Raw genomic sequence first — 10,593 nt, 5'->3', positions numbered from 1 at the left:
TTTGTTACCATCTCATGGTATGACCTCAACTCATATTTTAGTCTCGATTTACCTATATGATTCCAGAGAAAAAAGCATGACAAGACGACAATGTCAGCACATTTGTGTCTCCATGGAAACAACATGGTGAATCTGCAACGTATAGACATGTATGTGTGTCAAGGAGAGTGCAAATGAAAAGGCGACGGAAGTAAACCTTGGGAATGCTTGTTGAAAAAGTCTAGGTCCTCTTTATTAGCCATATAACCATAAAGCTGGCGATTCCCTCCAGGAAGAAATAAAATTCGGTGATTTCTGAACCAAGCATCTCTATTAGTCCCATTATCTATAAAATGCTTATGTAGACGCTCCGCCTCAAAATAACCCTAGCTGAGGCCTCAAAAATCAAAAGGCTCATTCCACGATGACCCTGTGGACCATAGGAGTGGCGAGCTTTCACAGCACCATATGAGCTAAAATAATCAAGAAGCTCCTGGTTACCCATACCTAACCACTAAACACAAAAACAAGCTTTTTTTTTCAGAAGGGTTAAGAATGTGATGCAATATTATTAATATGAAATATCATAGTATTGATTATAATATCAAATATAAATCAATATCAGACAGAAATAAGGAAATATAGCTATACCTTCTCATTTTCATCTTGTTCAAGCCTTGTATTCTGAATGATAACCATCGGAGGCCAAACTATTTCATGATCTTTCTCCTCATCTTTTAAACCTTTCCATTTACCAAAAGTTTCACCAGGAGGAATCACTGAAGTACCTCTTCTGCGCAACTCTTCATCTAAAAGCAATGCAAGTTCCCTGTGGACCTTAACCCTTTTAGACCCCTTTGTTTTGGCATGAGTCATCAGTGGTTGCAGTCCTCTATACCAATCAATAGAACCAGGGCCACCTTGACAAGCTGGACAATGCCATTGCCTTTCCGGTTCATTGATCTCTTCAACAGTCAAGCTATCTAACATCTCAAAAACTTCTTAAACCATTTGCTCTTCTTCTTAGTCTCGTGGCTCTTTTGGCTGCTATCCGATTCATACTCATCACTCATTAGATCATCATCAGTATCTTCCAGAGCATCAGAATCATCCTCCCCCTCATCATCAATATCATTATTCATCTCAGGGGACTCTGAAGTGATTTCATTTTCTCCTTGGGGATACGTTTTAGGCTGCATTGAACCACCTCTAGATTGCCAATTCCACCCATGCTCCAATGGAGGGCGAATCCAAGGATTTGGAGTCATATTTGTACTTTCAGAACACTAGTAGATATCTGGGGTCTTGCATTTCCTGTGCCAGTAGGTTTCCTAAAGTTAGCATTATGTGGCTGCCAGGGATTCCCAGAAGCCCGTCCAGCTCCTGCATGATTCCGAAGGCCAGGCTTTTGAGTCACATCTGTATTACCCCGTGCTCTGGGGTTAGAATTATGAATTGGAGGACCCCATGGTTTTGCAGCACTGCTTCCAGCTCTGTTCTTGGACTTCCTTCCATATACCTCCCATCCACCGTCTTGTTCCGAGTCTAGGTTAACATCAGCAACACCTTGAGACAACTGCTCAATATTCGGGTTAGATTCAGATATGCTTTTCCCTTTGGACAACGATTCATTATCATCTGTTGCAGTAAACTGCCTTCCACTCCCTCTTTTTGAACTCATCCTTCTAATCGCTTCCCACTGGACCATGATGATTGTTGTTAGTCAAGCATAAAGACAGAACAAATCAATTACATATGGAATTAAAAAAAATAGAAAAATATGATATGATATCAATTAACTCAGTTCATCATTCATAATAAGAAAGAAGGAATGTCGCCCTTTAGTCCTGAATATCAATTAACAATTTAAGTTCCAGATTATCCCTTTACTGCAGCAGATCCTGTTGTTAAAAGTTTTACTAAATTCAAACCGTATTTCATATTATAATTACGGGTCGAACTAAAACAGCGATAGCAGAAAAAATCTCCAAGTTTGGCGAGGACAGTGAACAGAAATTTAAGATTTCGTGTTTTCAATATTTTATCCATACTTTACATAAGCATGCAAACAAACAAGAGCTTCACCTACAAGTGCTCCCAGTAAACATCCAATAACCAATGCAGATAATAAAAACGACGATTGTACTCGCGATTATTCCGATTTTATCATGACCATTCACAAATAAAAGGCGAACATCAGACCAGCTCAAAGACGCAATGGATAGGAACTTACACAGAGACGAATGATGCACAAGCAAGAAATAAACAAAGTTCAAAGTAAGTACCTAGTAACCTAAGCCGATCGCCCGTAGAAGAGGGAAGACTCCGCCGGCGAGTATGTAGCACGCGCCACTTGAGTAGCAAGGAGTGAAGTGAGGGAAAGACAGGGAGAGCAAAATATGCGTGACAAGGAAGTTGCAAGGGAAAGACCGAGGCTTTTAAGGGCGGCGAAGTCTTTCGGACTTGAAATTATTATGCAATTTGATTCATAAGACTACAAAATACAAAGTGGAAAACACACATTCTGAGAGAGGAAAGAAAAAGGCATGGGCATATAAAACGTATCCTGAAAGTTAAAAAATTATTTGGCCAAAAAAAAAGAAGAAAGTTAAAAAATTATTTTTTAAAGGAAAAAGAAAAGAAAAGAAAAGAAAATGACTCCCCCGTGCTTATGCTTTCTTTCTTTTGACGTCCGTCCTTGAACAAGACGTTATTCTCGGCCGTCTAGTCAAGGCAACTGTGGAATCTTATGGACAGATAATTATAAATCAATTAGTAATTAGTTTGCTTGAACTTCCATAGTTTGCTTATGAATATAAATCATCTATCCTTTAGAAAAGTTGTATGCCTGAATTTCCATATATTTATGACTATTGACAAAATATGTCTTCTGATAATGAAATGTGCGTCTATATTATATGTAAATATCATATAAAATTTAGTCAAAATTATTCACAAGTATTAACGAGTCAACCTCTAGGAGACTCTAAGAATTTTTTTTTGGGAGGGGGGGACACTAAAAATAACCTTGCTTCAGAGCAGTTTATCTAATATTTTGATTTTTTTTCTTAGATTTCTTTTCTTGAAAAAATAGTGCAAATTGTAAAAGGAGAACTGGTTTTTTTTTTTTTTTTCGTCTAAGAGATTGGGCTATTTCTGACTGGTTCAATTCTTTTTCAAAAAATCAAATAAAACAAAACTATAATAATATGTCGTTCGTTTTTCTCCTTCCCCTAGAAAAACTGGTTATTTATTTATTTTGAATTAAAAAGACAAACAACTTGAAATTAGCAGGATTAAATCTACGGCTTCCCATTCACAGGAAAATTTCCATGTCATCAAGTGATCATTCATGCGTAAAAATTTTTGAAGGAAGTGAAGGTGAAAATAGAAATAGAGGTACAATTGGATTGGAAGTAGGCTTTAAAGTAAAGATACAAATACATTTGAATATATAGTAATTGATTTTGTTTCGAAACTTTAAAATGACAGATAAGTAAAAACACTTTTAGTAACAATAAAAAAGGATTGAGAGAAATACAATCAATATGTAACATTGTCTCTTTATTACGATAAATCACTTGATAGTCACAAATTAAAAAAAAAAAAAAAAGCATAATACAAAGTAAACCACACTGGGCATCAAATATATTTACAGCTTCACAATCATCACTATTTTCTCTCAATGTTTGCTTCTTGCAGGACTTCAGCGGCTCTGGGGCGACTCAACCTGATTCCAGAGTATCTCAGCATAGGCCTTCTCCTCTTCCTTCTCCACTGTCGCAAAATCTGTTGCCTCCATTTCTTCCTCTCCCTCAGTAATTTCTTCCAAAATTTCATCTTCAACATGATAATCCTCGCGGGGCTCAGAAAGTTCAGCCATCGCCTCTCTCATAGCCTGCATGGTCGCTGGTCTATCTCTAGATCCATACTTGGGGGCAGGCACAGCAAACGGCAGAACTATATCGTCCAAGTTTGTGCTTCTAACATTTGAAGTATCATGATCTTCTGTTGGAAAAGTGAACAAAATCCCAAGTTCATAATTGCAAACATGGAGCCCAGAGTCTAGAGAAGAATTCCCTTTTTTTTTTACTTCAGCTTTCGTACCAAATGAACTTGAAATTTGCCGTCCCCAGGCAGCTGCACTAAAATTATGCGACCCACAATACACCCAACCAACAGAAGGTGCAACCCCGCCAGACAAGAATCTTCTCCGTATTACCTGCTCATATTAATTTGAGAAGGACGTAGAGGAAAAGGAGATCGTATCATACGTAAGTTACAAAATAAGTCAATAACAGGTGTGTTCCACGCATTACAGAGTGTGAAAAAAAATGAGTTGCAATATTTTAAGATTGTAAATAGGATGCTATAGATTTTCTAACTTATATGGATGTTGATATTATAGAAGAGAAAAACGTGAATCTCTGTCAATCCCTGCTTTATTCCTATCACTGCAAGGGTCCCCGTTCATGCATATAACATGAATTCACATAGACTCCTTCCCCCCTGCCAATTGACTATACAATTATACACCACCTAATATGAAGTGATTATATTATCCAAACAAACAATTTAATCATCCAAATACGGGCGGAGATAGTTACCTTGACATGCATTGGATGGCCTGTTCTATCATCAGGATAAGGAATGGCATCATGAAGTATATCTAAAGCCTTCAGCCTTTGCCACGTTCTCTGATCAAAAGTGGACAATCAATTCTTCATTGACAACATCTTTAATACAACATTACATTATTACAATTCACTTTCAAAAATACAGAACGAGGAACAAAAACCTAAGCGGATTTAAAACCCACCCAAGATAATACGTATAATTATAATATGAGAATCCTTTCAAAATCGATTGGCTCTGCCTCTCTCTCACCAGGATGTCTTAGCCCATACCCAATAGCCAAGACTATTGGTCGTATGTATAGAAAAATCTTCAAAAAAACAACACAGACAATGTATTTGCAACTAAACAAATACATTCCTAGGAACAGCCTATGACTTCATTCATTTCAGTGAGTTAAGCTGATCAACTTATCAGATTACCTCTGAGAAGCAAAGAATACGTTTTGAAGGCAAAACCCCATTACAGGAATTCTTCACTCTTTCAATAGTGGGGAAAATGATCCTAATGGAAGGGTTTTTCAATTCTTCTCCAGCATTCCAAGAACCCCACTGTCCAAAAAATCATTAGACCAATAAATTAGTAAATAAAAAAATGCATCTGGCAGAAAATAGATAATACTTTTCAGTCAGGTCTAAAGAAAGAGCGAAGGTATTAAAATCACCTCAGGATCAGACTCCTCTGAATCAAAATGTTGCAATGATTTTTTCCCAGTAGCACCTGAAAATGCAGCAAGAAATTGTGGGCTGACAGATGAACCAATTGAAGATGCACCTGAAAAGGATCAACCGATGTGGTCCAAAAGGATGGGAAAAAAAGTTCAACTCAATTTTGAGGTGTTATGGAAAAAGGTAGGTATAGTATCCGATTATTAACAAAAACAAAAACCCTGGCAAAATGAACTTACCATATATAAAATCAGACTCTGATGATTCAGGCCATCTATATCGATTCAGAACCTAGCAAAAGATAATATAAAAGATAAAAAACTGGGTCTTTCAAAAGTTATTGTAACAAAAGCACTAATTCATGCAAGGACTGTTCAGCATTTTGAGTGAAAAAGAAGAAAAGATTTGCAATCCTACAGACAAGTAAAAATATGAGAACAGATCAAACATAATCAGAGAATGCTTCAATTAGCTCATGATACGCAAGAGCAATGATGGGAAATTAAAAAGAAGAAGAAAATTATTCCTCGCATAAGAGCTCTACTTTAGATATACTTTCTTTTTATGCATCTTTAGGATTTTTACTCATTCTACTTTCTTACATTGTTCTAAGTTTTTTGGACCAATTGAAGAACATTAGTTGTCTTGCATTCCCCCCCCCCCCCCCAATAATTCCCCTTTGCCTCTACTGTTCTACATCAAGAAGCAGCAGCAAGAGTCAATGCACAAGACGTTCTCACACTACAAATCACCTCTTGCAATCTCTTGAGGCCATAAGATCTTTGGATTGAAGCCATGAGTGAGCTGAAGGCAATGATGTGTTCAAATTGCATCATCTTTGCCATATCAACAAAATGTTGACCCTGCACAAGTTCGTAAAATTATACCAATATCATGCCATTCTAGTACAGGGAAGGAGACCAATATTAAAACCTATAGGAAGACACAGCCAAGCCAATATACCTCTGACACATATAATATCAGTTGTACTTTTTTGCTGTTTTCTCCTAAGGCAGCTGCAAGTGCCTCTTTTGGACAGACATACCCAGAAAACCTGAAGAATCCAGCATCCCAAAGAGGAGAGACCCATTGGGCTATATTTCTAGGCAAAAAACCAAGTTGGACATATTCTACAGAAGTGCAAAAGAGAGAGATACCTATTTCAGTCATCTACAGCATCCAGAGTCACTAGCTAAAACATACATATAAGCACAGTGGAAGGAAAAATTAAACTTGAAAACCATAGTAAGAACAGGATAGTACACATGGTGGAATAAAGAATTCCCAGGATTATCCACGTATCAAATTCAAGCAGTGTAGGTTATACCTCCAGAAAATGTTCTATCAGGATCAGGAACAAGAACACTGACAGCATTTGCATCAGCAAGTATATTGGTATTTCTTCTTAAAACAATCTCCAACTTTCCATGGGAACTCCTACATGAATTTCCAAGGAAATTGGCCAGTGTTTTCAATCTTGCACCTTTCGAGTCTGCTGCTGTCTGGTAAAGGTGTCTTATGCCAACCACAGATGCCACAACGGAACCTAAAGACTTAACAGTCATAATTCACATTGATTAGCCCCCCACTTGAGTCAAATGATGCATATCAAAAATCCAATCCAGAACATATATTTAACTAAAAGTCATCAAATAATCATATGATTGGTGATGCTGTTAGTATCAGAGTTAATTTTTCTTTTTAAAAAAAAGAAAAAAGAAAAAAACTCCAACATAGAGAGGTCAAAAGGTAAAATTTAAAAAGGACAATATTTCAACCCAGCAGTATACAACCAGGATGCAGAATAAAAATCTTAAAAGAACACCAAACAGATTCTAGTTATATCTATAAAGAATTCTTCATGACAAGCAAAATAAATTTGAGTGCCCACAGGTGAGGATTGCGAGGATTCTGATATGATGGAAGTTCTGTTAAGGTGAATTCCAGGTACTGAAGCTACGAGATGTCCTGTTGCACCTCCAAAATCATATTTTGCCAACTCAACGATCCAGTGGGCTTGACTGGGTACATCAATCAAGAGAGATGCCATAAACCCAGCCAGCTGAGCAGCAAAATCACATTTACAATCCAGATGTAATTCCATGTTGTAAACTTTTGGGAAAAGCGACGCATAATTAGCTGAGCTGACACGAGGAAAATCTTGCCACCATATAGTATTAGTCACACCGTTCCACTACACAGACCAAAAATTATATAAAACAGTTGATAAATAGCACCTACACATCAGACAAACATATCAAGGTATTATAAATAGTGGATTAAGCATCAACAAAATTTCAGTGTATAGTAATTCATCAACAAGCAGCCTTAAAATCATATTTCAAATAATATTTAGAAGCATTTAGCATGACAAACAATCTAAATGTGGTACCATTCAAAGTTACATACCAAGTCCTACAGTACTTAAATCCAAAAATTCGAGGCACCTTTGAGCTTCTAATATGAATAATTGAATATTAGATTTTAAAATGTCTTCTATCAAAATAAGAGTAATAATGCATCTACGACAGTCTTATAGCACGCTATATAAAGATGGTAGAAAATTTTGACATAGTTATATAACAGGAGCAATTTGTTCTTATTATTCCTAATATCATATGTAAATATTAGTAAGCAAATGGTCGGGCAATGGAACACCTGCTTTTCCACTAAATTTGCAGATGTAATGACAACTCGTATAGAATCTTCTCTTTGCACAACAAACAGTTTTGGATGATGGCAAGCAATCCCCTGCTTCTTACGGTCATTACCAAAAGCTACTGAATCAGGAAATGGAGGGTACCTATTAATCAACATAAAACTATAAGAAATTTTCTAAGAGGAGATAGTCAGCCTAAATAATTCGTCCAACTTCTGCAACCAAAATAATGGCCTAAATCAAGCAGCATATATTTACCCCTTAAAAGATAACTTACACCACAGTTAGGTTGGAATATTCTGGGTAAGGCATAGACATTCTATCATCAGGTCTTGAGCTCCAGCATCTCTCAGCGTTGTGACAAGCAATTGTAAGGGGTAGATGGAATGGAATCTCACAATATGACAAGAACCTAATAAAACACTTGTTTTAGTATTGTCAAATATAAACGAAGTTCGAATTCAGAAGTGATATAAATTATAAAGTATGAACACAACCAAAAGAATGAATACATGCTCAAGAGAGCCAGCAATTTTTAATTTTTTAAATGCAGTGAAGAAGATAAGAAAAATCTACAGTAAAAAGACAACAGTTAGACAAAAGCGTGCCACAGAGAGGAATGAAAACAACAGAAAGATACAAGTCGTCAAACCATTTTATATCACTCGTGAGTGTTGCGATAAACATCCTTGAAATACTTTCAACAGGATAAAGAAGCTCAGGTAAAGATATGGCATTATGATGGCCTGAGGAACCATAGTTTGCAAATTCAAGGCGATTCAGGTAAAAATTCTTTCCAGGTGATGAGTAAAAGATGCTTCCATGGCTTTTCAACTTTTTGCCGGCAGAAGTAGGACAGCCCCCGCCTAAGAGCATGGCATCTGGATTCTGATCAGCACTGGCACGCTTATGAGCAGCTCCGACGTTTTCTTTTTCACACAGATGGTGATGGTGGTCACTGTTTGCCTCGAACGACGCTACTTTGCTCCCATAAAGTATGTCTGAAGTTGAAGGCAAGACACCAGTGATTTTATTTTCCCTTTGCCTGCCACCACCAGATGATTTCACCCGTTGGGGCAATTCCTGCCCCAAAACTGGCTTAATGCATTTAGACTGGACTTCACTATCCACCAATAATCTAATAGTATTGCCCAAATTCACGCCTGAAAAGTTGTTCAATGAGGTTCCACAGGCACCTTTGCATCCAAGACTTACATCTGGTACAGAATGCAGTATGCGAGATATAGGATCATCACTAAACAAGATGTCTCTGCACCGATCTAAAAGAAAGTTTGCTCTGTTAACAACTCGTTTATAATTTGCCATGGCACTGTCTGAATACAAATCATTTCTCTTCATAGCAAAAACTCTCTTGTTCCTTTTCCCGCTTGAGGTGAGCCCTTGGGAATGTTCAGATAAGGACATATTACTTAATTTCTGCATGCTCTCAAAATCAGTATCATCATCACGCATTTCAAAACCACCGTCGCCATAGTCAATTCTCTGAATAAGAAACCCAATCCGATTCCGGATACTACAATGACAATTTTCTTGATTTCCACAAACTAGCAAGACCTTATCTCCAGCAAACAATTCCACGGCCTTGCCCCTTCTAACTCTGATCCCGTTCACAAAAATCCCATTAGATGCCGCTCGAAACCCAACACCCTCCGGGACCTCGGTCTTACCAGCATGACATGACATTACCCTATTCCTAAATTCGTGAACAAGACATTTGGTGGAATCCTTAAGTAACAAGACCCCGGCCAGAATATAAAGTTTACGGAGTGAACCGTCAAAGAAAATCTGACAATGTTGCTTACTGACTCGGGGGTCACGGAAGACAAATTGAGAATAACGATGGCTCCGACCAATCGTATAAGGACGGTCAGCACGAACATGGATGGAGTGGCACCCAAAACCGGTAACATTGATGGATGAAAACAGAGGTACCTCGAAGTGCTTCAAATCAACAGTGGTTATTGTACTCTTCCCGGCAATATTTCTCGATTTCTTCTTGGAAGGGGAATCAGAATAGGACTTTACAGAAAAATCATCAACGAATCCTCTCTTGCGAGGGTAAGAAATACTGCAAATACTATCGTTAGCTGAAGAAGATAAATCTGAGTCGAACATGAGGATGAAGTTGAAACCTTTATTAATTCAATCATAACACGGGTCACAAAAGAATGATAAAAATTGGTATGGAAGGGAAGCGTACAGGAAAAAATAACTAAACTTAAGGGAAGAAAAAAATAGAGTAAGGAATTGAACAAGAGCGGCAAAAAATTTGAGATGAATTAGTGCCAGAGGAGAGAGCCCCTCTAAAACTGATCTCTCCCCTTTTCCCTCCAAAATTTCCCGTTCGACGAAATAAGGAGCCACGCAGCATGCTGTCGAATGGGGAAGGGATTGAGTGCGGCCGTGTATCTCAACCGTTGAAGAGATCGACTATCCAGAATGTGCCACGTTATCCAATTTGGGCTGGGCTGCTGCCGCTGTTAGTTTTGGTCGTCGGCTATTGTTAATTTAGCACTCAAGCACATGCAAACTATGTCCTCGCAGATTGAATTTAATAGAAGGAGTTAGTCTCTTATAACATAACAAACTAATAAAAATCATGTGTTTTGCTACGGTAAATCTTAGTTAAGT

General features: G+C 37.7%; 1 protein-coding gene and 1 pseudogene across 1 annotated transcript; both read right to left on the bottom strand.

Moving 5' to 3' along the window:
* Positions 1-5: 5 nt before the first annotated feature.
* LOC114747160 (protein SUPPRESSOR OF GENE SILENCING 3-like) lies at positions 6-2,379 on the bottom strand (annotated as a pseudogene).
* Positions 2,380-3,491: 1,112 nt separating this feature from the next.
* LOC114747161 (uncharacterized) lies at positions 3,492-10,258 on the bottom strand. Its single transcript, XM_028935455.1, has 12 exons — positions 8,594-10,258; positions 8,219-8,353; positions 7,941-8,085; positions 7,174-7,476; positions 6,610-6,835; positions 6,246-6,412; positions 6,035-6,145; positions 5,522-5,573; positions 5,279-5,388; positions 5,037-5,165; positions 4,587-4,676; positions 3,492-4,201 (listed from the first exon to the last, which is right to left on the bottom strand). The coding sequence occupies exons 1-12, from the start codon at positions 10,075-10,077 to the stop codon at positions 3,686-3,688; spliced, it is 3,468 nt and encodes a 1,155-aa protein (XP_028791288.1). The 5' UTR covers positions 10,078-10,258; the 3' UTR covers positions 3,492-3,685.
* Positions 10,259-10,593: the final 335 nt, after the last annotated feature.

Source organism: Neltuma alba, unplaced genomic scaffold (genome assembly GCF_004799145.2).
Source record: "Neltuma alba isolate B1F8T4 unplaced genomic scaffold, ASM479914v2 tig00005234_pilon, whole genome shotgun sequence".
Lineage (NCBI taxonomy): Eukaryota > Viridiplantae > Streptophyta > Magnoliopsida > Fabales > Fabaceae > Neltuma > Neltuma alba.
This window is presented reverse-complemented; position numbering and strand designations above follow the sequence as displayed.

Bases quoted from the DNA above. Each gene is read 5' to 3' on its own strand.
- LOC114747161 (XM_028935455.1), bottom strand. From the start codon at position 10,077: ATGTTCGACTCAGATTTATCTTCTTCAGCTAACGATAGTATTTGCAGT. The intron at 8,086-8,218 runs GTAAGTTATCTT...GTTGATTAATAG, and splicing joins TATTCCAACCTAACTGTGGT to GTACCCTCCATTTCCTGATT. The intron at 5,166-5,278 runs GTGATTTTAATA...TTTTTTGGACAG, and splicing joins CAGAGGAGTCTGATCCTGAG to TGGGGTTCTTGGAATGCTGG.